General features: G+C 33.4%; 2 protein-coding genes and 1 long non-coding RNA gene across 4 annotated transcripts in view; 2 read left to right on the top strand and 1 right to left on the bottom strand.

Annotated features, from left to right (window-relative positions):
* Positions 1-22,473, top strand: part of LOC127069451 (chorion peroxidase) — a 60,064-nt gene extending 37,591 nt beyond the window's left edge. Inside the window, exons 1-17 of one of the 2 annotated variants that reach the window (XM_051006492.1) lie at positions 6,861-8,366; positions 11,196-11,393; positions 14,693-14,772; positions 15,049-15,142; positions 15,293-15,484; positions 15,635-15,831; positions 16,462-16,714; positions 17,344-17,489; positions 17,932-18,173; positions 18,270-18,402; positions 18,471-18,598; positions 18,684-18,793; positions 18,870-18,962; positions 19,108-19,277; positions 19,372-19,480; positions 19,675-19,765; positions 21,423-22,473. In XM_051006492.1, the coding sequence (XP_050862449.1) occupies positions 8,356-8,366; positions 11,196-11,393; positions 14,693-14,772; positions 15,049-15,142; positions 15,293-15,484; positions 15,635-15,831; positions 16,462-16,714; positions 17,344-17,489; positions 17,932-18,173; positions 18,270-18,402; positions 18,471-18,598; positions 18,684-18,793; positions 18,870-18,962; positions 19,108-19,277; positions 19,372-19,480; positions 19,675-19,765; positions 21,423-21,572 (2,397 nt within the window). In that variant the 5' untranslated portion in view covers positions 6,861-8,355 and the 3' untranslated portion in view covers positions 21,573-22,473. Of the gene's footprint in view, positions 1-6,860; positions 8,367-11,195; positions 11,394-14,692; positions 14,773-15,048; positions 15,143-15,292; positions 15,485-15,634; positions 15,832-16,461; positions 16,715-17,343; positions 17,490-17,931; positions 18,174-18,269; positions 18,403-18,470; positions 18,599-18,683; positions 18,794-18,869; positions 18,963-19,107; positions 19,278-19,371; positions 19,481-19,674; positions 19,766-21,422 lie in introns of those variants that run through there. The other variant, XM_051006491.1, reaches the window with a different exon arrangement.
* LOC127069496 (uncharacterized) lies at positions 15,427-16,577 on the bottom strand. The gene is made up of 3 exons (XR_007783557.1): positions 16,453-16,577; positions 16,114-16,308; positions 15,427-15,781 (listed from the first exon to the last, which is right to left on the bottom strand). It is a non-coding gene; the product is annotated as an uncharacterized LOC127069496 (long non-coding RNA).
* Positions 22,474-23,472: 999 nt separating the features above from the next.
* On the top strand, positions 23,473-24,772 carry LOC127069564 (myosin-G heavy chain-like). Its single transcript, XM_051006711.1, has 3 exons — positions 23,473-23,485; positions 23,605-24,360; positions 24,451-24,772. Exons 1-3 carry the CDS (start codon positions 23,473-23,475, stop codon positions 24,747-24,749), a joined length of 1,068 nt encoding a protein of 355 aa, XP_050862668.1. The 3' UTR covers positions 24,750-24,772.
* The last annotated feature ends 2,896 nt before the right edge of the window (positions 24,773-27,668 follow it).

The raw sequence follows: 27,668 nt of genomic DNA, 5'->3' as shown, positions 1-27,668 counted from the left end.
TACGAATTGTTATTTTTTCCTTCATTCTACATCATTGAATAATCCACGGTGAAAGAAAAAGAGAAAGAATACGAATAAAATACCAGTTCCGATTCCGATCGTAAGCCGTACTGTTACGATAGAAATGACGAACAAACGCGAACACGCCATACGACGGAAAAAAATAAAGATTACGACGAATCGACGTGTAGAAAACGAGACCTTGCTCTCGTTGTGAAAGTAACGCCGTACGTGCTATTACGAGGATCTTGTGTCCTCTCACTTTCTGCATACGTTTATGGGGAATTGATTATCGACGAATTACCATTGGTCGATCGTCGTAAAAATTAATCGACGTTAATTACGAATAACCCGGTGTACATACTGTTAACAACCGATAAGATTCCCTTCTTTAAAAGTTACAAACACTTTTATCGTTCAACAAGATTTTCTTTTCGCGAGCAAGAAACGTCGATTAATTAACGATCATTAATTTATCGAATGCCTTATGAAACTTGAGAAAAAGCTGTCGTTTTCAAAGATTTTCAAAGATAGCAAAAAAAAAAAAATTACGAAACAAAAAACTTTCGGAAAAGGAGAAAAAATGCGATTAAGAACGAACGATACATTCGCACTACGGTGTCGCGATAATGAAAGAAAAAAAAGAAAGAGGAAAAAATATATATATATATATCAAAAAGCACAAAAGAACAATTTGATTACGATCGAAATATCCCGAGGTCTCTCCTCTGTAGGTGCATCGAGATGCAAGATTGCGCAGAGTGCGCAGAGTGCGACGAAGCGAAAGTTGATCCTTGCTACAAGTCGGAATATGGCTCTCGATAGCATACGATCAGGGTCGCGTAGCGTTGTAGTTGCCGATGACCAACCAAATCTTATTTCAAATAGTTTATTAATGTTAAAAAAAAGATTTTCGATAACATTTCGACTCGAAATTTTCAATCGTTACATACGGAGTGAAAACCGTTCTTCATTCATTTTCTTTTTTCTCTTTCTCAAGTCACGGTAAACGTAATCGAATAGGTAAGTACTTAATTAGTTAGTTAGTTAGTTGGTTAGTTAGTAAGTCAGTTAGTTAGTTAGTTAGTTGTATGTTCGTCGAGCGAAACTCGACTTCGTAATCGCAATTAATCGACGTTGATCGATCACGAATCAGCATTAATACTTTCATTCACCGTATAAACTTTAACGTGTTTACTCTATTTACTCTTATGACAGCTCAAGGGAGTATTGAAATCTGATGCAGTTTGAAAAGAGAACAAAAAGGAAACAAAAAAAAAAAAGAAAAAGAAAAGAAAGAGAGAGAAGCAAAAAAAAAAAATATTAAGTAGAAGAAAAAATATTTAATATCGCGTTACCTTTGTCGGATTATGTATAATATTTCACGTTCTAATCGGTGGTCGAGAGAGTCGGAGGAAGAGGGTGGGAGAAACTTTAACATACATTTACAAATTGTCAACCATCGATAGGATTTAAAACGTAGACGAACAATTTCGTGAATACGTAGTACACATATGTACGTAACTAACAAATATATGTATATATGTATGCATGCATGCATGCATGCATATATGTATATATGTATATATCGTCGGAGAAATTCTCTGGTTCGTCTTTTACAATCTCTTACGACACAACGAGCAGAGCGCTCGCGTGTAGATTTATTAACGGAGAGGTAGGTAATTGTTGAAGAAAAAATCGTATCACGAGACCCGATCCGTCCTACTTACAGGGGACGCCTCTCTCTCTCTCTCTCTCTCTCTCTCTTTCTCTCTCTCTTGATCTCTCTCTCGATCTCTTTCACCAACTTGCGCTTGATCGCCTTCTTCGCAGCGTCAAAGACTCCTTTCTCTTCTTCTTCTTCTTTTTTTTATTTTTCTTCTTTTTCTTCTTATCCTTCTTCTTCTTCTATTCTCGCCAATACGAATACAGAATGAAGATAGATCATTTAGAAATTTTATATATATAGGAACAGGAAATATTTACCACGATTGGTTACTGAATTACCATCGGAGATATTTCAGTGCAAATTTACGATGTAATAGTACTGTCATTATACCGTCTGCGTTTTAATAAAATAATCCGATGTATTTGATAATTAATGCTTTTATAATATAGGAAATATGAAAATGGTCGAATAATATAATTATTAATTTTAATTGCGATCATCCTTTCTTCCTTTTTTCGTTTCGTTCATCCGTCCGATTCGGCTTATCGATCGAACGTTCCTCTCTAATTATATTTTTTTTGCTTTTTTCTTTTTTTTTTTTTTTTTTGTTCTTTCTAATCATAGAAAGTTAGAGAGGAAGGCCTGGCCTTCGGGACTATCACTTTCGGTCTTGCCATTCATGAAGGATATCGGTTTCAACGTGCTAAACGGACATGCATACATAGGGATAGTATTTCCTGTATCGACTTTCAGACGTTCACATATTGAAAATAGAAATGTAATGGGAAAGTAAATAAATAAATAAATAAATAAATAAAAAATAAAGAAACAAAATTAAAAAAAAAAAAGAAGAAAAGAAAAGAAATGTTATTAATCAATAAGCAACGTAGAAAGGTAGGTAATGGAAGGGCGATAATAAAATTTAGGTCAGAAACTCGAGGAATGCCAAGGTCCAACATTTTTCTTTTGCTTCTCGATTGGTCTCCTTTATATATATATATATATATATATATATATATATATATATATATATATATAAAATACGACAAGTATATTTCGTGTTAATACTTTACTGTAATCGAGTTTTTTTTTCTGCCCCTCTCCTTTTTTTAAATACACGTTTTATATTGTAAAAAAAAAAAACAGGACATTCAGGTGTCCACAGATGATCGAGTTTCGGATGCTGTAATCTGGATTTTGCAATGACCGAACATATGTATCTTGAGAATAAAGGAACGTAGCTTCGGTATTGCACAGCAATGCGAAGGGCCTATTCTAAAATCTCACGTTATTGTTACATAATTTCTGATTAAATAAAAACGTCATTTACGACGTTACTATCGACGATCATTCATTTTCTTTTGAAATAATCAATAAACTTCGACTTCCTTGTTTGAGATAGGCTCCTTATATTCTTATATTCTTTAACAATCAAAATAAATTGGTTCATTGTATATAAAAAGAAATATGATTAAAATGTTCGATAAAAATGGACGTACTCTTTTTCTTTTTCTTTCTTTTTTTTTTTTCACTTTCTTTTTTCAATTGGACACAATGCAAACGATTGTAATAATATAATAATCACGGTTCGATGAAAATGAAAGAAACGTGTTATGTCATACTGAATACGTATCCGTGCGCTAACACGCGTGTCTGTGCGCATGCGCGCAACCACCGGTCAAACCTGTTTAAAAAAATCACTTCTAGGGAATTTCCGGAGCCGCCCCGATCAAGGATATACGCGATAGTCTCTCTCTCTCTCTCTTTTTATCTCTTTCGAAGTACGTGCGTTTATACTCGACGTATCTATGTATATATACAAATACTACGTATGTACGTACGTACGCCCGCATCAAAAAGTGGATTGCACGATTAAGATCCAACGTTTCTCAGAGTATCCTCAAATTCTCTTGGACACGTTAAACCGGCTCACTTAAACTTACTTTCATGCTTTCGCGTCATTATATCTCTTTCTTCTACATTGTGTTTCGTTTAAGTGTCATGTGTTTCGAAATTTTTAAACACTTTCGATAGAGACTCTGAACAAATTTTCTAAACGAAAGAATTCATTGGTGCTCGACGATCAGCGACGAGTTACGAAGAAAAAATTACGATAAAATATTGAGAATATATAAATTGTTCTTCTACGTGGTATAGTATATGAAACGATTCAAACAAATCTGATAACATACGAATTAAATGATAATTACGATAGTTTATTGAGGAGATCGTTTTTAATGTAATAAGAGTCCTTACGAAAGCTCAAGTCAAAACACCTGTCCAAAATTTGAAATTTTTAACAAGAGATCGTAACTTGTCAAGAGGTGATATGATTTCTCGTATCACCTGTTCCCGCATCATGTGATCTTGATAGTAAGTTCGATTTGCGAGAAAAATTTTCGATTCGAAAAAATTTCGAAATCGTATTGGAATTGTTTTTTTTTCTCTTTCTTTTTTTTCTTTTCTTTGAAAAATATAAGATATCCAAAGGTGGACAATAATTTTAGAAATAGTATATTGAATCGATTTAAAAAAAAATACTTACAAATTTTAATAATAATCGACGTTTTCATAATAATTTAGATATATAACTAAGTAAGCGTAACAATTTCGATATAATAAATTTCTTATTAAATATTTCTATAGTATTCTACATTATTCATGAAATACGACATACATTCAAAAAGAAAAGAGAATTCTATAAACCCTTCTAATCCCTATGAAGCTCAGGTAAACGTAATTAATCGATAATTTATTGATATATGATTAGAGATATACTTGTTGTAGTAATCTTTGGAAATCTTAGAGACATTGTTTGGTAATTTTAAGGATCCTTTAGCTATCCTCAAACAATCAATCTTCAGGCAATTGATTTTTAACAATTCTTGGCTATCCTATTTTCTCTGATCCTATCTGCTCTAATCCGATCCGATCCTATTCTTTTCTTGTTCTATCGGATCATGTCCTGTTTTCTTCTGTGTTCTGATCTCTTATCCTGTCTTTAAAATTTATATCCCTCAGAAATTAGTTATATGCGTTTTCTCCGTTATTAAAAATACATTTACATATTTTTCATCGATGTAACGCGATTCAATGAAACTGTTCTTCCCGTTTAAAAGCGTACAAAATTAAAAAAAAAAAAAAAAAAAAAGTATCTTCCTTTCCGCGGTGTATGACGGGCGATCATAATTCCGGGGTCAAATATAAATCTTAACAAGTCGAAAACGATTAATACAAACTACGATTGTATATAATATTTTTCGAACGATTCGATGTCAATAAAAAGAATATCGTAACGAAGGATTTAAAAAGTTACAATATTTGTACATTTTAAATCAAATAAATATCATTACGACGTGTTATTCGTTCTTATATCACTCCTATACCACGGGCCGACGTTATACAACGTTCGATTGTTAATGAATATTCGTTCGAAAGGTTTTCCCGTATACATTTAAAGCGAACATACTGTATACATAAACACACATATGTCGAATGTATGATGATACTTAATGAAAACATGGAACGTTTGAAATATGTATTATAATCGTTCGAAGTAACGCCTCATTGATTCAATACAATTTATATCCGTCATTATTATACTTTCTATTGAAACCGTTTGACCGTGTAATCTCGACAAACGTTTTTCTCTATTTTGTAAGATAACAGTAATGTACGAATTAATATAATATTTCTCTTCGATATCGATAGAAAACAACGAAGAAAAGAGTTAGAAAAAGAGCGTTAGAAAAAGATAGAAAGAAATGGAGGATGAGAAAGACAGACAGAAAGGAAAAAAAAATAGAGAGAGAGAGAGAGAGAGAGAAGAAGAGAAAGAGAAAAGAAAGCGAAGACAAGCTTATATTTCATTTTTCATTCATGCAACGACTGACTCGTAACACCATTATGTTAACCACGTCGTAATTTCCTTTTATTTCATTTCCGATACCCTTGTCGCTTTCTTGCCTATAATATTATTCACGGTTTTAGATAATTTTACGACGCGATAAAAATTTCACGCAATTGAATGAATAACGCAGCGAGGAATAAGCAAGCTAATAACCCCATTAAAATTATCCTATAATTCTATTAGATTTCTATTTAAAGGAATATGTCGACACGTCCGTTTACGTCGTCGTGCGTCCCTCGAACGTAATGGCATGTCGTACGAGTAAAACTCGATAAAATCGTGCAAACGTACCTACATACGTATCTACCTACGCTAACTAAAACGTAACTACATACGTACGTAGGCGAACATAGTACGAAATTGAGAAAGGAAACGGGGGAGGGGGTTTAAGAAATCACGAGCTCGTTTAACGAGAGCGTGTACTTTTTAAATGAACGACTTGGCACGCCGACCATGGGACCCCTCGAGATAAATGGATCGATATTGGGCAAGAGAACTCGTACCTCGAGGCTTCCATTTCGTTGATTTGAGTTTGATCGATAGTTCAGCTAAATCGAGGGGATATTCGAGATACAAGATATTTATATATCCGTATATACATCTAGAAAGTTATACTTTTAATTCATTCGAAACGTCTATTAATGTCGTTTAACTTAAAGGAAAGTAATTGACTCGTCGTAAGACACTTTTTATTTATTTCTTTTTTCTTTTTTCTCTCCTTCCACTACATTCTTCTACATTATCTTATAGATATAACATCCTTTTGTCTTTTGATTCCTTTGCAATATTCTTCGAATCTCGTGAGAAAAATAACAAAACGATAACATCCATTCACACCCTTTCACTCTAATTTGCGTTTCTACCCGTCTAACAATTTGTTTAGAAAGTAATGAGCTGCTTTCACTTTCGATCACTTTACTTTAATTCTCTTTTCGATACCTTTTCTTTTTTTTATTCTTCTTTTCTTTTACGTTTCATAAGATTAAATTTAAAAAGGTCCGCCAAAGTCAGTCGACGGACTTCGAGAGACAATCGATTGTCTCTCGAATCGAGGGCAGCAGTCGTGTGACGCTCGTTTAGAGAAAGGAAAGTAAAACGTGAACGGTAGCTACGCCTCCTCCCTTTTACTTGCTATCACAACCATCTTCTTCTTCTTCTTCTTCTTTCTTCTTCTTATTCTTCCTCATCTCTCTCTTTCTCTCTCTTTACTCTTTATTCATAAACAATTCGATTCTCATCTCATAAAAATATATATATACATAAACTTTCTGCAGAAAATTTTCTTCGATCTAACAAAGATTAATCACAAAATTAATTAATGAATCATTCATTATTATCCATTATCCTATTCACTTCACATCCTATCCAATTGTATGGATTCAGAGCAGAGATATCTCAAAGTTTCGAAAAGAAAAGAAAAGAAGAAAAAAGGAAAGAGATAGAAGTAGAAGAAGTAAAAGAAAGAAAGAAAGAAGGAAGGAAGATCAAAAAGAAAATCTACGTCATTCGTGTTAACGTCGGAATATTAAACGAGCCTTAGCAACCGTGACTCGAACCAGATTTTCGGCTTTTGCTATGTTCAAACGTAACTACATGAAGATTTATGTACAAGATGCATGTTTCTCCCACTTAACGACAAGGGGAGCTGAAAGAGTGGGGATAGACGAACGAGTAGAGATATTGTACCTCCTACCTTCACGAAATCTCGTCCAATTCGAGAGCGAGGCAAACGGAGAATGTACTTTTTGGGGGAGCACGAACCAATGTATTTTAAAGAAAAAGAAACAGATAATCATAATACAATAATAAGAAATATAACAACAACAAATACAATAATAATATTAATAATAATGATAATAATATCGTACGAGTAACAAGTACTCATAAAGAGCAAATAACAAACTCGAGCTATTGGATCAATCGACATCATATGGTATCAGCTTCGCGTAGCTGAGGGCAGCCGTTCGGTTTTAACTCGAAGTAACGCGTGTCGGTCAGTAAATCGTCGACCGTCGGAGTGAAAGACGGAGTAAAGGTATATACCATCGCTAGCTATTTCATCGCGAGAATCGAACTCGAGCTAGCCGAAAGGGAGCAAAAGTAGAAGTGGACGACGTTATTCAGCAACTAAACGCGTTCCCGAGTACTACGGCCAGTCTCAGCACTCTCAGACAGTAGTTCGGTCCGTGTGTTCGCAGGGTAGAGGAACGAATAAACACGCGTGTGTTATCGTCGTTATCTATCACCGGGAGTGATTGTTACTATTGTTACTGTTGTTATTGTTGTTGTTGTTGTTGTTATTATTATTGTTATTATTATTATTATTATTATTATTATTATTATTATTATTGTTATTATTATATTTTTCTTTTTTTTTTTTGTATTTTTCTTCTTGTTCTCTTTTTACTCTTTTATCTTTTCTTTTTTTTTCTCGTCTCGTCTCGTTTCGTTTCGTTTCGTTTCGTTCCGCTCGATTTAAGTCGGACTCTCTTCGGAAAACACGTCTCCTCGACTTCCTTTCATCCCTCTTTTCGATTTTGTCATTTTTCTTCTGTCTACATTGTTTTTTCTTTTCCTCTTCTATTTTTGTTCTTTCTTTATTTCTTTCCTTATTTTTTTTTTCTATCTCTTTATCTGTCTGTCTATCTGTCTCTCTCTCTTTCTCTCTCATTTTACCTTCTCTATCTTTCTCCCACCTCGACAACCTCCTCCCTTTTTGGTTTTGTCAACGTTGGTTTCGTGAAAACGTTCGGATCGCGTGTGGCCAGGCAGCGCGATGCTCGAAGGGTGAGTTTTTCCACGAGTCCTTTGATATTTTTTGTTGCTTTTTTATTATTTTCTTTTTTCTTTTTTCCTTCCCTCTCTCTCTCTCTCTCTCTCTTTTTCTTTCTATTTATCTATCTTTTTTTCTTTTTCTCGATTGAAATAATAACCACGTTGAAAAAATTGTTTCAACGTACAAGATAGATAACAGATTTTAAATTAGATATAAATGGGAGAATCATCGAAAGTGAGAAAGAAAAGAGGAAAGAAAGAAAGAAAGAAAAAAAATGGCTAGGTAATTTTAATTAAAGAGGCCGACATTCGTTTCGTCGGATCTCACGAAACTTGGTTGATCTCTATCACGCGAGTTGCACGTTAACCTCGTTGACTACTACGCAAAGTGAAAGGAGAATCCGTTATGCATCGCATCGAGAAAGTAATCCTCAATTTTATTCCGCTATGGACGTCTCTTATCTTAACGGTTTGCTAAATTTTTTGCGAATGCTCCGCTGTTAACAGGACATTCCTGTCGTTAATCTCCAAAGTGAGAGAACTCGAGTTATAACCGTAAAACAATTAAACGACTAAGTGCAACTTAAAATAATAATAATGGTGAAAGAAAAAAAAAATTGTAATTTGCGTTAATAGCGTAAACGATTAGATAAAAATATATAGAAATATATTTCCAAAAATAGATCGTCGAACTTTAAAGAAATCCATTCTATTATTGCGGTGTAAGTGACGAACAAACAAACAAAATTCTCTTTTCCTTTTTTTTTGTTTTTTATTTTATTAAAAAAGACTTTAAAAAGAAGAACGTTTGAAAGCATCGTAATATACTGTATCATCGAAGAAACTTTTCATAATGATTTTTTTCCCCATTAGATGCATCTCTCGCAACCTAAAAAAATATTCGTAACTTGAAAAGAAAGCATTTTTATTTACTGCGATTCATATTTATACGATCTCGTTCTTTTCTTTTCTTCTTAAGTACTTACTTTAATTCTATAATATATATATCTTGAAATTCGGCGATCTTATTTTTGAAACGATCATGAAATAATTGACGTAACTTTTTCAATTATCGAGAATATAGAGAATCGATAGAAAAAGTAGAGTTTCACACGGAAGGTCCAGCTTCTGGTATCTCAGTATTATGTCATAATTCGCGAACAAGTAAAATAATCCGCGGTACCGACCGATAGGGAAGGACTTTCGTAATTCCATTACGATGCGCGCCCTTATGCAACGAGGAAGTGATTCTTGCTGCATCGTCCGTTCTTCTATCTTACACCCAACGACTAACTTGCAAAATTATTTATTTTATCGTATCAGTACTAAAGAATTGCACCTATGAACTAATCGTTTCAAAAACCGAGAATAATTCCGTCGAGTGTATTAACTCGATGACTAACATGCTTCCACCTTATCCTATATCTCGTGATTAAGATTTCATCTATATTCAAGAAAAAGAGAAAAAGAACCGAACAAAAATCTCTTTTGTGTTTTCTTTTTCATTTTCTTATGATTGAGATCTAATGTAATTAATTAAAAATAAAAAAAAAAACGAAGGGGAGAACCGAACAAAAATCTCGTTTTTTCTTTCTCTTTTTCTTCCTAAATTAAACTCGATCTCTATTTTTTATTCTCGATTTTCTTTTCCTTTTTTCTTCTTCTTCTTCTTTTTTTTTTAATACACTCGTTCGTACATACCATTATTCGTGACTTTGAAATCCTTTCACCAGTTAAAGAAGGAAATAAAAAATAAGAATAGAAAGAACACATGAAGTTTCTAATAATTATTAAAAAATAAGACATAAAGAGAGGATGTCGAGCAATGGTATAGAAAATAAGAAGCGTTATTAGTAGAGAGTGAGAGAGCTCTTAATCACTGTCCGCCCACACTCGAGGTTTGCTTTGAATCAAAAGATGTTACAACGAGATAGTCGATGAAAGCTCGACGGCTTCGACGTTTAACCCGCACGATCGTTTCTCGAACGTGTAACCACCGACGCGATCGAGACAAATTAATACTTTCATAATTCCTTAACCGAGTTGTGGTTCGTCGAGTCGAACCGAATATCGAACTTTACCGAACTTTATTTTAATAGTAATAGAAATGCAATCTGATCTAATTGAAGGGAATACAATGTTTTCTAATATTTCGAAAAATTATGTTACTAAATAGATAATCGAACAGATCGATCGTATCGTATTGATAAAATTATAAACTTTCTTAATATATATTAATATTATAATATATTATTATAATTATATATATATATTATTATTATTATTATTATTATTATTATTATTAACAAAATTTTCTTTTATAAAAAATTGTAAGAGATTTCAAAGGAGGATGTTTAAAACAAAAATAAATTATTCATGCATAGTTGAAAAAAAGAAGAAGAAGAAGAAGAAGAAAAAGAAAAAAGAGAAAAAACGGTGAAAGCTTCGTCGCATCGTACAAAAAGCATCGGTTTTCGAATCCTTCTCGCTTTCTTACGATTTCCGATTTCTCGCATCTCGACGTGATCGGAATAATACTCGAATTCATGCGATTCGTTACGAGTTACAATTTTGATTGTCTCACAGAGTGAAAGAAGTGGATTGATCGAGCGAAACGCATGATTGACGTCGATCGATAAATCATCGGAAATATATAATATATTATTTCCTATACGAAGAGATTATATAAAAGTTATATAGTCATCGTTAAAGGAAATCTATCCGGATGTTTTCACTTCGATAAAGAAATATATATACGCGCACAAAAAAGGATTAAAAAAAAAGAAAAAAAAGATCCAGACGAAATCCTACCTGACTAATCCGTAATTTGTTATTTTACAGATTCGCGATAGCGCGGACCACGATAATAGGAATCGTGGCGTTACTGATTGGATTTAACAGCCATGATTATGCATGCGATGGATTGCAATATCAACCGGTTGAAATTTATGGAAACACCGAGGAATGTGCTTTGATCCTAGATGGTCCTGGCAGAACTAGCGTTTTCGATTATACTTACAATTTGCTTCGTGGAAATTTGTAAGTATTTTCTCTTTCTTTATATATATATATATATATTTCTCTTTCTCTTTTTCTCTATCTTTCTATCAATTTTATTAATGTTTTATTCTAAATAAACATAATAACGATATTCTATATGTAAAGGAGGAAACGATCGAGTTCCGTTATGACTAAGTAAATGAAACATAAGGCCGACTTTTACTTTCACTTGAGTATGCTTATATATATATATATATATATATATATATATATATATATGTATGTATGTATGTATGTATGTATGTATGTACGTATTTATCGTCGATTGCCGATAACGTATGAACAAAATATATGTGTTTGACCTTTCGCATCAACTTTCGCCGACACTAAGTGCAATAATCCTGATGAGCAGAAATTAAATGAAATTTAAAAAGAATAAAAGATAAAGAAATAAGTAAATAAGTAAAAAGTACAAAAACAAATAAATGGATTAACAAAAATAAAACAAAACTACACTGACGAAAACGTAGATAGGAGAATAATTCGATCCAAGTATTTTTTAACGTTTTAGAAATTCAATCGAATTCGAATAAAAAAGAATTAATTAGTATAGTTACGAATGGGAATACACACACACACATATATACAGAAACGCGCCATAGTTTAACTTTTCCATTTCTGTCTTACGAACTCGTACTCGATCACTAAGGTATCTCCTGCTGCCCCATGGAGTTTACTTGCATAAACGAACATACATACATACATACATACATATATGCATACATATATACACACATACGCATGCATGCATGCATGCATGCATGCACGCGCAAATGCATTACGACAGTGGTCAGAATTACGTAAGGGGAATTCTCAAAAATTATGTGCGCCTTATTACGGTATGGTCTTGGTACCAAATGAAAGAGAGAATAAGAAATTTAACAGGTCCGTTTTTCTTTTTTAAGGGTGCTCACGCAAAAGAGAAACGAGTCCCTTGTCATGGTTTTATTATCCTATTTTTTCGTGCTTTTCTTTTTTTCGTTTCTTTTTTCTTTTTCTTTTTTTTTTATATTTCGAAAGTTCGAGCGAAAGGGTGCATGGCGTTGCGTTAAACGAGATCGTTCAAGGTTGAATTTATAATTAATAGTAGGAGCCATAATATATATATATATGTATATACATATACACGCATACACATATACGTACATATATATATATATATATATGTGACGAAAAAAGATATTAATTACGTGTGTTTGTTGACCAAAAATCTTTTTATGATATTTATCACGTATTTTGAAATAAGAAGAAAATTGCATCGAAGAATGCATCGTTGAGATACTTTTCCGCGGATAAAAAAAATAGGAAAAAAAATAAGAGAAACGTGTAACAACTCCGTCGATGTGATCGGATATGTCGATATAATAGTTGTTATCGCGTAAAATGCGATAACTATGGGAGCATTGTACGTTTATTCCTGACATTTTCCTTGCCCCTTTGATTCAACGTAGTATTGCGGTATGAACGCACTTTTAACGAGTACTTTCTAGACAATCTAGACGAGATTGCATTCGGCATTGCCGAGAAGGACGCGAACTCGGAATTCCATACCGCGATGGAAATGTGCTTTCGCGTGTTAGGATCAACGTTTCCTTCGTCTCTTTATTACAACTATTTTTTTCTGTTAGAAAAAAAAAAAGAAAACATAAAAAAATAAAGATGAAAAGAAACAAACTCGATGGAATAACGTAATGAATGAATGACACATGGATATGTTTTAATACGAAAAAAATAATAACAATAATTGTTAACGGCTACTATGTTAGAAAAGAAAAAATTGATATAACGTGTGAGCAATGAACTGTCGCGAGTATTCCAACTAGTTACTACTTTAGAAAAAATTCTCAAGAAACAAAATAATATATAATGGCATTTAGGTAAATAATAAATATATATAGAAACTTGGTGGGTGAAGTTAATAGATAGTTTATCTAGGATACTCCGCCATGCGTGAACATTTTCAAATCGTGTGCATGCTTATGCAATGAAAGGCGAATAAACTAGCTCTGAACATTCTTACTTCTATTACCAATAATCATTTCGTTTTTATTAATGCGATAAAAATCGTGATATTTTCTCTTTATAATCGACTACACGATTTTCTTCTTTTTTAATTTTCTTTTCTTTTCCGAGTTTTTCTTTTCTTTTTTTTTTTTTTCTTTCTTTTTACAATGCAATATCCCATAGAAGAGAATAAAAAAAACTATTTTTTTTAAATACATAACAGAGAGAAAGATATATATATATATATATATATATATATATATATATATATATATATAGCAAAAGCTTTCCTATTTATTTTAAAATAGAAACAATGGTAATAGAATCATTTTCTATGTGATATACAATAATAATAATAATAATAATAATAATAATAATAATAATAATAATAATAATAGATAGATAGATAGATAGATATACGCGTATGCAAAAATAATATAGGATGAAAGTGAGTCATGCCTTGGAGTGGTGTGTCGAGGTCCGTCGAAACGCGGAAGAAATGGCTTCTAGGATAATAAATAAATAAAGAAAATAAAAGATCGGAAAGTAAACGGTGTAGGTAGTGGCCAGTGGGTCAACCTTCGATGGTAAAAGCCACGGGCGGCACGTCAATGCCAGTATATTTCGTATCTAGGAGAAACAGGATATATGAGTCGATTCTCGGGATACTCTGTGAAATATATAGTTTCGAGTTACGTAGATACAGTATATCTCTCGAAATGTAAGCTTTCGTATGTGGACTTTGTATATCATAAAATATCATATACATATACATACATACATACATACATACATATATATTATATATATATATAAGTATACTTTTGTATATTTATAAACTTTCAAATCGTTAATGCATTCTCTCCTTTCTAATTTCCTTGCATTATTACAGATATTTTCTATTCTTAAATTCGTAGAAAAAAAAAATGAAACAATGTGCTTGCTTGCTTGTTTGCTTGCTTCTTCTTCTTCAATTGCTGCCGGTAACAACTTACTACCTTCTTTATACAGGTTTTATAAACGCGTTTCTAAATGCACGGTTTTCAAGAGAGATAGAGATAGATGTAAACTAGGCTAGAACGCGTTAGGTAATTAAGCCGGAGAGAAGGGAAGCTGTAAATAATACTCTAGGAGTCAAAGATCGCAGTCTCTCGCGCCTTCGTTTTACATCCTCGCTAAGTTCTTCGTTCTTTTCTTTCTTTCTTTCTTTTTCTTTTTTTCCTACTTATTTTTCTCTCCTAGTTTTCTATTATTATTACGTTTCTATTTCGCAGTCCACCTACTGCAGGATCACAGACCTGTATCACCTACGATGCCGTTAATCATGCTTATATCGAGGCGAGGAAACGCATCAGTAAGTAAGACGATTACTATCGTCATCATTCTCTGTTATGGAATCGTTCAATCCAAGTCAACATTTTTTTCGATATACAATTGAAATCGTTTATTTCATGTTCCATCACGCGTTAATCGGTTCGAAGAATCTTCATAGACCGATTCGCGTGATATCATTCGTTGGATCGACGATTAGTCAATGAATTGTGTAACGCTAATTCCTAAACGAATAAATTTAACAATGAAAGAAAGAAAAAATCATCGTCTAATAATTACAATCTTTATATATAATCAGATGTCGCAAGACCCAAAAACGAAATCTGGAGGCCCGAGGACCTAGCTACGGTCGGTGAACTCTTATTGGACATATCAACTAATCTAGCTCAAATGTGAGTACAACAAGCTAAAAACTCGTAACAATGGCTGGTAACTATCAAACGTAAACTTTCGAAAGACATATACGTCGAGCGAGATTAAGAATCAAGTATGACTAAGAGCACTTGAACGATCTTTGAAACTTCGATCATTCGATTTAACAGATATGGTCTGACATTCGAGGATATCGAGAAAAATCTTCCGTTGATCGACACCTCGAAAACATTGATACGCGAGGTATGTCCAGCTTTTCTAAGCAACGTCGAATGTCGACCAGGAAAATATCGAAGATACGATGGACTCTGTACGAATTTACAAAATCCAACTTGGGGTTCAACTCTGTCGCCGTTCACCAGGTGAACATATACGATAATAATATCTAGTATTCATTTTTTTGTTTTTTGATGTTTCTTTTGAAAAAGATCTTTTTTGTCTTACCGGTATATATATTACTTTTTTTTACGTGTGGTTTTTTAATTGTTTTTTCTGTTTCTCTTTTCTTTTAGATTGATGCCACCACGATTCTCCGATGGTATATCAGCACCTAGGATAGCCGTAAGTGGACGAGAATTACCCTTGTCTAGAATAGTATCCCGTACGATGCATCCAGATGAGGGATATCACGATCACGCTGGTACTGTCATGGTGATAGCCTGGGGACAATTCATGGATCATGATTACACTCTTACTGGAACGCCCTTAGGTAATATATAGGTTTATACTTTCGAAACATTTCTCTCGCGTGTGTGTATATATTTTGAAAAAGAAAGTGATTTGATAATTTGATCGATCAATCTCGTGTTATTGACGATGCCAATGACAATGACGATGACGATCTGAAATATCGCGAATCTAATCCAAAAGTATCCAAGTTGACCTATATATTTAATTAGAATAGAAAGAAAACTTTAGAAAGTAAATATCTCGATTACCGAATATCAGATCGATAAAAATATTACGTAAGTATATATATATATATATATACCTTGTGTTCCAATTAGACGTTAAGAAGTCAGTCAGGTGTACGCGTGTAGCAACACAGTAGGTTTTAAACCCTTCCATGTCGAATATATTTGCCTTATATCGAAAGAAGGATAACTACTAGAGAAAGCGAGAACGATCACTGCGACAAGATTATTCTACGAGGAGAGCAATTGGTGTCTCTGTTTCCATGGTCGCTCTAGAAAAAAACATTCTACTCTGTCTTTCACTTTGCTTAAACTCGATTGAAATATTTCAGAAAAATTATTATATAAAAAAATTTATATATATATACGATAAATAAATGCAACGTTACATTAGAATCGTTTGATGAAATCAAAACCTTTTCTAGATCCACTAAATCGTAATGATCCAGAAGAATGTTGTTCTCGTCCTCCACATCTGAAGAATCCATATTGCAACGAGATTCGTATACCAGAAGATGACTATTTCTATAGATTGTTTAACGTTCGATGTATGGATTTTGTACGAGCGTTCCCAGCTGTTCGACCAGGTTGTCGTCTTGGATCACGTGTACCTTTTAACTTGTTAACCGGAGTTCTGGATGGTAATACCGTTTATGGTATTACAGAGAATTTTGCTAGGTAAATCTCAACGATTATATCTATCGATTAATACTAAGTCGAAAATTGTCATTTAATGTTTCAAAGAAGAGATCGTATCCTCTGGGATATACGTGTTTTTAGCGATATCGTCTAAAATTCAATGTATCTTACAATTTCACGAGTCGAATCATGAAATCAAAGAGGAATCGATGATTAATGTGCGAATTTAGATTGCCCTTGTCGAGTTCGAACAGTCTAAACCGATTTATAGATAGACCGGGACACGTTCATATATATCAAGTTTATTTAGCCTGCATACGTGTGTACCTACATTCGTTACATCACATTCAAGACAATAAATCAGCATTACGTCGTTCTATATTTTCTAACTGGTATTAGAGACATTAGACCATTCCCCGGACTTTCTATCAGCAAGCTCACATCATAGGATCCACTGTTGCACAATCTGGCCCGACTTTGTGATCCCGCAATCACGTGCTCGAAATTCTAACTTCTCTTTAAAACACGAATTACAGTGATCCCCTTTCACGAAAGGAATTAATATAGAATTATATTTTTTATTTTTACTTTCTTGTTTATTATTATTATTATTATTATCATTATCATTATCATTATCATTTTTTTTTTCTTTTCTTTTCTCTATTTAGAAAACTCCGAAGCGGTTATGGCGGATTGTTAAGAATGAATCCAGTTTTTAACGAGTACGGATTGAAAGATTTATTGCCATTGAAATTAGATATACCAGACGAAGGATGCACTCGTCCGAACAAATCGATGTACTGTTTCGAAGCAGGTAAGATTGTTTTTTGTTGATAACAATAAGAAAAAGAAAAGTTTCCGAGTTAATTAATTAAATTTACGTTGCATCGGCTATCAATTACGTTCTAGAAATGATGTAATTGAATTGTTTTCTTTCACACGGACTAACTTACGCTCTCCTTGATCTATGATTAGGAAAGGTATGACGTGGGAAAGTGTTATGGAAAATGACTTACCGTCGTAGTCACTTTCCATTACAATAAAACGTACGCGCGTGTAGCTTTAATGGAAAGTTCTCAGGAATAGCTCGCCTTGGAATTGTTTTGGATATCTTTTAAAAATCTCGATAAACGTATCTAAAAATAATTCTCACGATTTTACAATATCTTACGTACAATTGTAACATCGTAAAAGCTTCGTTTAATTAATATTTCGATTCGATTTGATTTGATGTTTTTTTTTGTTTTGAAACTTAGGTGAAATTCGAGTTAACGAGCAATTGGTATTAACGTGTATGCACACGTTAGTAGCAAGGGAACACAACAGGATCGCGAAGGTACTCACTCGTATTAATCCCCATTGGGACGACGAGACGTTGTTTCAGGAATCAAGACGCATAGTCATCGCTGAAATCCAACATATAACATATAATGAATTTTTGCCGATTCTTTTGGGGAAAGACGTCATGGAAAAATTCGGACTTCTTCTCGAGAAAAATGTAAGACGATCTTTTTTCGAAAAAAAAAGATCGATTGGTATTCGATAATGTTTTATAAAATATATATTGATTTATATATATCGATAACACTTGTAGGGATACTGGGATGGATACGATCCAACCGTAAATCCTGGTGTTATCGATGCATTCGCTGCTGCTGCATTTAGATTTGGACATTCTTTGCTACCAACTGCGGTCGAACGTTGGAGCAAAGCTCATAAATTTATCGGTAAGTATATATTATGATATTACAATAAATAAGAATTTCTAATCACGATAGTGTCTATCTTTTTAAAGCTTCCAAAAGATTATCGGATCTAATCAGAAGACCGTACGATCTTTATCGCGCTGGAGTCTTAGACGAATACTTTATGGGATTGATGAATCAAGTTGCCCAAGCTATGGATGACTCGATAACGCAAGAAGTAACGTGTCGATATTATACTCATATATACTCTTTATGGTATCAATAAAAATAATCAAGGCTAATCGTTCGATACATTTTTCCAGGTGACTAATCATTTGTTCAAAAAGGTTGGCGCAAAATTCGGGATGGATTTGGTATCGTTCAATATGCAACGTGGAAGAGAATTTGGTATACCGAGTTACATGGACTTCCGGTTAGTAGTTTGTAGAAAAGTGTTGAAAATCGTTCGATTAAAACGATATCTAACGATAGATATTTTGTCGTTTTAGAAAATATTGCGGATTACCCGAGGCAAAGACCTTCGACGAATTGTTTGGATCCATGCCAAACGAGACTATCGGACGATACAGTTCCATTTTCGAGTGAGTGTAGAAAAAAAGAAAAAAAGAAATAGATTAAAAAAAAAAAAAGACAAAAATTGCGTTCGAATGAACGCAACGATATATATATATATATATGATATCAGGAAGAATATGATATGAACTTTTGAATTGATCTATCAAACAGACATCCAGCTGACGTGGATCTGTGGTCCGGTGGTGTATCGGAACGACCACTTCCGGGTAGTATGCTTGGTCCAACCTTCGCCTGTGTAATCGCTACGCAATTTAGTCATTCACGACGTGGTGACAGGTTTTGGTACGAGTTACCGAACCAACCATCGTCCTTCACTCTCGGTAAAATCCTTTCGAATCCTCTGGAGAGTTTCTTGATTCTCAAGGCCGTTTTACAATTATTCTAATGCTCGCTCTCTCGCTTTCACTTTTCTAGATCAACTCAATGAGATTCGTAAGTCGAAGCTAGCTAAAATGATATGCGACAATACAGACCTCATAGACACCATACAAATATATCCTATGGTCTTGCCTGATCACGAAATGTAAGTTTGAAATCCTTTTTCTTCCTTTCTTTCTTTCTCTTTTCTTTTATTATTTTTTTTTTTATCTCTGCATCTGAAACAAACATAATGTACGTTCGTTTTAAATCCTACATTCGAAATACTATCTACTATAAATTATTGAATTAAAATTGTCTTACGAAACTAACAGCAATTCGAACGATTTGTTTTAACAGCAATCCACGAGTACCATGCCGTAGTGGTGTATTACCAAGTATAGACCTGAGCAAATGGGCCGAGTTTCCAACGAGCCATTCAACGCAATATGTGAGTAATCTAGCGCGACAGTACGGGCCGTTTGGGAAGTAAGAAAAGGGCCTCATCCACGTTCCATCCTAGAAAATATTAATAAACAATCAGAAAAAAGAAAAACAACAACTACTACAACAAAATATATATACATATATTTAATATATACACCGGGATACTACATACTTACCACCACCACCATCACCACCACCACCACCACCACCATCACCACCACCATCACCACCACCACGTAGCATGCCTCACGAGCCAGGACATCCTAATCTAAGACACACTGCCTAGGCATGCACGCAGAAAATAAAACAAACAAGCAAGCAACAACAACAACAACAACAATAACAACAATTAAAGCAACAACAACCACAACAACAACAAAACGTAGAATTAAGACGATCGTCATAGACGTCGCCTAGTAAAAATAGGTATAATATTGCACTGATCCTATTCCGTCCATCACCACCCACCACCCACCACCCTACCCTGTTCCTCTTGCATAAATTTTCACGTCTATCACGCATATTGAATTGAATTTGGCCTTCTTCTTCTTCTTCTTCTTCTTTTTGTTTCGTTTTGTTTTTTGCTTTATTTTGTTTCTTTTTGTTTTGTTTTGCTCTTGCACTTGTGTGCAGCCATAATCACGTGTGTGGTTTAATCATTACAAATGGATAGGAATGAAACTCGAACACTCGAACACTTGTTTTGAATTTTTTTTTTTTTTTTTGGAGCAAAACCACGATCTCGAAAAAAAATAAGTAATTTCTATTACGTTCGATAAACGACAAAAGAATGATTATTTTGGCTGCATGATGGATGATACGCATAATAGTTAAAACGGAACATTTCATTAGTTCTTCATACATAACTTATAAGTTCATTCAAGTAAATGTTAATGAAAGAAAGGGAGAGAGAGAGAGAGAGAGAGAGAGAGAGAGAGAGAGAGAAAGAGAGAGAGAGAGAGAGAGAGAAAGATAATTAATTTAATGTATTCTACACTACGTATAAACGTCGGATCGAGATCGACAGTAAAATCAAAATTTATCATTAATACTAATACATCGCGCACACTTTAGAGTTTAGTGTTTTTTTTTCTTCCTTTGTTTCTTCTTTTTTTTCTTTTTTTCTTATTTTCTTAGATCCCGTAGAGGCGAAGACTTAATTTGCACGGTGCATAGTGAACGTAGTACGTACATCACGTATATTGATTACACTCACACATACATTCATTCACACACATTCTACACTTTATCTTTACACACTTTTATTATCTCACTGTTTGAAATTCGATAGAGATCAAATTATCTAATAATAATTATCTAACAATAATATATCTAATAATAATAATAAGCACGTTTTCATGCTCGTTATTGCTATGCATATTGATTGCACAAAAACTTTGTCGATTGGATAACTTTTCACTTGGATAAATGAAACAAAAAATATTCACAAAACACATACACACGTACATACACAGAGAAACACATACATATACATAGAAAAAAATCATCCATCCATTCGTCGTTAATCCATATCCATCCTAACCATCCACACCATCCACTGTCCTAAACTTTCCCGTCGCCATTTATTTACGCAGCACCACCACCGTCGTCGGCACACAGCTACAAATGTAAAAAAGAAAAATTGTACTATTGTACTGTAGCGTTTGGTGGAGGAACATTTGCTTGACGTGCCGGGACGTCCGGTGAATGCGGACACGGTACGGGACCACTACGAGAAACAGGACGCTTTTCGAATCTTCTTTGAGAGTATTAACGGCATTGCTTCGTATCTGGGCATCACGAGAAAGTAATGCGCGCGCGCACACGCACACCAGAGACGGGTCCATCTACTGATATCGTTTCGTAAAAGAAAAAGAAAAAGAAAAAGAAAAAGAAAAGCAAAAGGAAAAAAAGAAAAGAAAAAAAAAAAAAAGGAAAAAAGAAATCATACTTCGATATGATATATCAAATATTTTTAACTGCATAATATTACGTGGACGAGTATGCTGCATTTTTGTTTTCTCTTTCTTTTCTTTTTTCTGTTTTTTTTTTTTTTTTAATTTTTTTTTCTAACACGCTCGTGTGAATTAGATTTACGTAGAACATGCATCTTAAAGCGAGCCAATAAAATGAATCTTTGACTGTGTATACGTACATACGTATATATATATATATACGTATACATATACACATATATGTGTGTGTATGTGTTTATATATATATATATATATATATATATATATATATATATATATATACGTATGTACATATATATCAATCTTATCTGATGTCACAAACCTTAATGTCGAATTAATTACAATGAAATAATCATTCATTTGCCGTGCCAAATGAAGCGCGATTATGTGCGTTAGCACTTGACTATAATAAGTTTTTTTTCTTTAGCCGTCTAAGGTATTATATCGTAAAATGCATTATGTAAATAACGCCCTTGCAATGGCTCAGGAAGGACTTTATGTAGAAGATTAGGATTAAAAAAAAAAAGAAAGAACAAAAAAAAACCAAAAATAAAAACAAAAAAAAATAAGAAAAAATATGATCGTTTCTGCGCCACTGCATTGTAGCCACCATCGTAGCTGTCGATTATATATTAACTATACATCTCTCTCTAAATATATATATATATACATATAATTTGTACATATTAACGAGCATCAAGAAATAAAGTCACTTTGATAATAGTGCCATTAAAAAGGAAGGAATACGCTTCTAACCCTTATTTAATCGATTATCCCGTATTATTGCAGAGTTTTGCACAGTAGATTTGGTTTGCAATATTTCTTAACAATAACATTATTTAATACGTTTAAACTCGTCAATTTCAGCATCGACAATCTCGCAAACCTAATCGAGATGTGAAACAATTTCTACCTAAACCCTATCCGAGATTATTCGAATCCAATTTGAAAAAGAAAAGTCTTCAGAAAAAAGACGAACGTGTTAATATATATAATCCCGTATTATGGAGAAGAATCGTACGTACGGTAACGACAATCGACGTGTTATCAACGAGTATAGAAAATGACACGGTGTTTGATAACGATTTTAAACGGGCTACGATCGTCGATGACAACGATATCGATGTTAACAGGATCATCGAGAAAATCCGCGAAAAAAATAGAAAGATTAATACAAGGAAGAATAATCGATTGTCGAGAGAAATAAATGATAGTATTACGAGTAAACGATTCAAACGTTCCACATCGGATTTAATTAATAATAATAATAATAATAATAACAATAATAATAAAAATAATAATAATAATAATAATAATAATAATAATAATAATAATAATTCATCGAACATAAAAATCGAAAAGATTGGTAACAATTCGAAACTCTATCGACATCCTAAATTGACTCAAGAGGATGGAAATTTGAAAAAGAATATCGATACGACTATAAACGTTGATAATGATTTTTACAAACGCATATGGGAGATAATTAATGGTTCACGTCCAACTTTTAAAATCGTGGTACCGTCTACGAGAATATTGAGAGAAACACATAAAGATATTTTCAAGGATGAACAAGTAGCATTGTCCGGTTCGGAAATCGATGATTTAAATCTTCCTTATAACGAGACTGGGTCTTTGAACGAGAAAAAGAAGTTAATTGCCGGTGTACCTTTCGACGAAGGAAGACCTTCGGAGGAGGAAGAGAAAGAGAAGGAGGAGGAGGAGGAGGATGAGGATGAGTTTGATAGGTATGTTAAAATAGTTGATACAAAACACGTCGACAATCGTTCAACGTTCGATCCATCGATCGAATCGAAAAGTGTAAAGCTTCATAACGATCAGAAAATTATTTCTAACATCGACGAAGATTTATCGTACGTTGTACCTAATCGGAATGGATATTTAAACGAGAATAAAAACTCGTTTAATCTCTTGAAAATACCTATTAAGAACGAGAGTAAAGTAGAGATCGTAAATTATTCTTCATCCGTGCCGATTGAACAATTTTCTGAAAAAAACAAATCATCGTTAATCGATTACGATCCATACAATATCCCTTACGTCGAGATACCCGATTATTCCGACGAGAAAGAGGAAAGTTTGGACGAGGAAGATCGTTTACGTGCTAAACAACGATACGTTTTAAATCAATCGAATTCTACGAATTTATCGATTGACGCTATCGACGAACAAACAAATATTACGTCCGATCACGCTCCTCCCGTGGAAAAAAACAATGATGTTAACAAACATCAAAGTCCATCCTCACGTTTAATGACTACTACGAACGTCGTCGAATCATCGGAAATTTCGTCGGAGCGCGCGAAGAACGATTTGATTAATCATCAAGAATCGAAGAAGAACGAAAATAACGTCAACGATACCTCCGAAGTTAAGAAGAAATCGAACGAAGAAGGACCCGCCATGTTGGATATCGATTTTGATATAAACGAGTATAGGAAGCCATTCGATTTGGATGATTTTTTAAAAAACGAACCATTCTTTCAAAAACTCAAGAATAACAATAACAATAAACGAAACAGTAAGGAACAATTATTGGAAGATAATAAAAATAATTATTCATTTATGACGAAAAATCCAAACAACGATAACAATAATAACAGCGACGACGACGACGACGACGACGACGAGGATCCTTCGAAGGATACGAAAGATGAACGAATAAATGACGACATGATAAGCGAGGAAAAAGATTTTCTCGATCGTTATTTTAGCAAGGACGTTATCGACAAATTAAAAACAAATTCGGACGAGAAAATTCGAGAGGAAAACAGAAGGAAAAATATCGAAGAAAATAAAAAGAGGACCTTAAAAACATTGTCTTCTATTCTTGAGAAAAAGGATCGAATTTCAAGATTCGATGAGGAAGCGAATAAGGATATCGAGGACGGTGTAAAAAAAGCTCCCTCCTTTTATAAGAATTATTGGTCTCTGGAGTACGAGTTGCCTGCCATGAAGGATATAAAAAGAAACGAAGAAAATATGAATTAGAAAGATTCGTGAAAAGGAAGACATGTCGATCGATTTATATTCTTATTAAATTCTACAAAGAAAATTAATTAAAAATAATTCTGATTAATGCATACATACATACATATATAATATTACACTCTTACTACATTATATTATATACTATATTATATATATATATATATATATATATATGTTTCTCTTCTATCGGTATGATTAAATATATTAGCGAGATTTATTGACGATTGATAATGACAATTTTTTAAGTTTTCTTCTTCACTCGTTATCTTTTCACACACAAAGACTGTTATATATATGTGTATATATATGTATATGTATATATATATATATGCACATATAATATGTGTATACGTATAATAACTATGAAATAAAACCAATATCATATCGCATCTACGACATGGTTACATAGTTAAGTGTAATTTTATTTCAATCCCCTACCTAACTCGAATCTTAGATAATATTTTGACTTAACAAAAAATAAATAAATAAATAGATAAATAAATAAAACGAACGACAAACTAAAGAAACTCGAGGGTATCCTAATAATCGATTAAACGAGAGTATGTTGGGGAATTACATCAGGACGATTCAGGATGTGTCGAGAGTGCAGGAAATGAAAGAAATAAATGAGAGAGAGAGAAAGAGAGAGAGCGAAAGAAAGAAAGAAAGAGAGAGGGAGAGAGAGAGAGAGAAAAAGAGAGAGAGAGGATAAGAAGGAGTCGATGAACGTATGAACGAAGTAAGGTAAAGCAGCATGGTTTCCCCCCTATACGAGGGGTGAATTTAGTGACTCTACGGATATATAAAGTCTCTCGACGAACTCTCCTCCGTGTCATTCGTCTGGTTTTAACAATTATAGTGGCTTCGTCGTCCGTCCTTATAAAAGGAAAGAATCAGGCAAGTACGACTTTCCGATTTGTTTCTTTGTCTTCTTAACTCTTGCGTCCTTACCGATCATTTCAAAAAAGAAAAAAAAAAGAGAGAGATAGAGAGAGAGAGAGAGAGAGAGAGAGAGAGAAAATGAAAAAAGTAAAAAAGCGACTTCTCTTCGAGTACTGCAAAAAAGATAGAGAGAGAGAGAGAAAGATAGAAGTGTCCATATTTATAACTTTGGTACGTTCACAGTTTGTCCAATAAGGAAAACGCGGAAGAGACAGATTCCGGTTATAAATGTCATCTATATATACATACATACATATATGTATGTATATATATGTATATATACGAGTATGATAAATACACGTTCACGTGTGTTCTTGTATGTACGTGTATGTGTGCGTGTGCGCGCGTTGTCCGAGCAAATTAAATAGTCAGACAGAAGAGCCTTCGGTTCTTCAGATAGTCAGGATAATACAGGATTCAATTTATATTCAGCGATAACGAAGTTCCTGGCAGGAAAAAAAAGAAAAGAAAAAAAAAAAAAAGACCTAGTTTTTTTTAATTATTATGCATTCTACGATCTACAATTTTAAGTAGTCTATTCTAAATCTTAGTAAATCTCAGCTGATTACGTCAGCGGTGTCACAAATATCATCCCTTTCTCTCTCTCTCTCTCTCTATCTATCAATCTATCTATCTATCTTTTTGTTTGTTTATTTGTTTGTTTGTTTGTTTGTTTGTTTGTTTATTTATTTATTTATTTCTCTCTCTCTCTCTCTCTCTTTCACTTTCTTTCATTCTCTCGACCTGAATCGTAAGAGGGACTAACTATTTGAAAAGAATCGAGCTGGCGTCTCTAAAGGCTAACTGGTATCAGGTATTTACATCCTGTCTCTGTTAAATAACGATTAGAATCTTTGATAGATGACGATGAATAACGCGCAACACACGCGTAGGTGATGAATTATTATGACGTCGGTCTCGTCTTTGCGCGCGTTGAAGTCTCTAAAGTTGTACGCAAGTAAGTACCATTGATCGATTCGAACATGGACATAGCTGGATAAAGACTAATTGTTGGAATATGCTTAAAAAAAAAAAAAAATAGAGAAAGAGAGAAAGAAAGAATTATAATCTTTGATAATACGTAAATAAATAAATAATTTTTCATGACATAATTAATAATTTGATAAATAATGAAATTCAATGAATAATAATTTTCAAATAAATGTAATAATCAATTAAATTCAATCGAATTTAATTAATAATAATTTCTCGTTTAATTCCAAATAATCTATAACGCTAGACTTTACTCAGAATTTTACTTTTCGCATGAAACATAAGCAATATAATTTGTTAGAAAGAAAACTTACGTAACTCTCTCGAATGAATTTTTTCTTTTCTTTTTTTCGTAACGAATCTGACGTTCGAATGAAGACAATAAAATTGTTTATGCGTCTATTTGCAGCTATGAATTCTTCTCTGCGCCTCATTCTCCTCATCGCTCTCACTGTCACATTACTCGGTATGGTATTGGCCCAATCGAAAGACTGGTTCGGTAAGTATATTCTTGGAATAGTATTTCTCTTTATATCTTTCTTTACAAAGAAAAAAAAAGAGAGAGAGAAAGAAAGAGAAAAAAGATCTTATAAATATTCTATTAATTTTTTATCCTCTTTTTTCTTTTTTATAACGTTACTTACTTTAAATCAACGATCAAACCTGAAACATTTGAAGATAACGAATTAATATTTTATCTTTCTGACAAAATATATGGAACACGTCGAGATTGTGAATGAAGATTATATTTAAAAAAAAAGAAATGAAAAAAATGTAAATCTAGAGAACAAAATACTCGCCGTAAATACTTGAATCTTCCATTGTCACGTTTTCTACACAGGTGTCTGCATAAGAAACTGCGCTCAGTGCAAACGAATGTTCGGACCGTGGTTTGCCGGTGAAAGGTGTGCGAACGCGTGCATCAAATTCAAAGGGAAACTCACTCCTGACTGCGTGGATGCGGATTCTATCGCGCCATTCCTT

The sequence above is a fragment of the Vespula vulgaris genome, chromosome 15 (assembly GCF_905475345.1).
Source record: "Vespula vulgaris chromosome 15, iyVesVulg1.1, whole genome shotgun sequence".
Lineage (NCBI taxonomy): Eukaryota > Metazoa > Arthropoda > Insecta > Hymenoptera > Vespidae > Vespula > Vespula vulgaris.
Note: the sequence above shows the minus strand (reverse complement) of the source record. Positions and strands in the feature narration are given on the sequence as shown.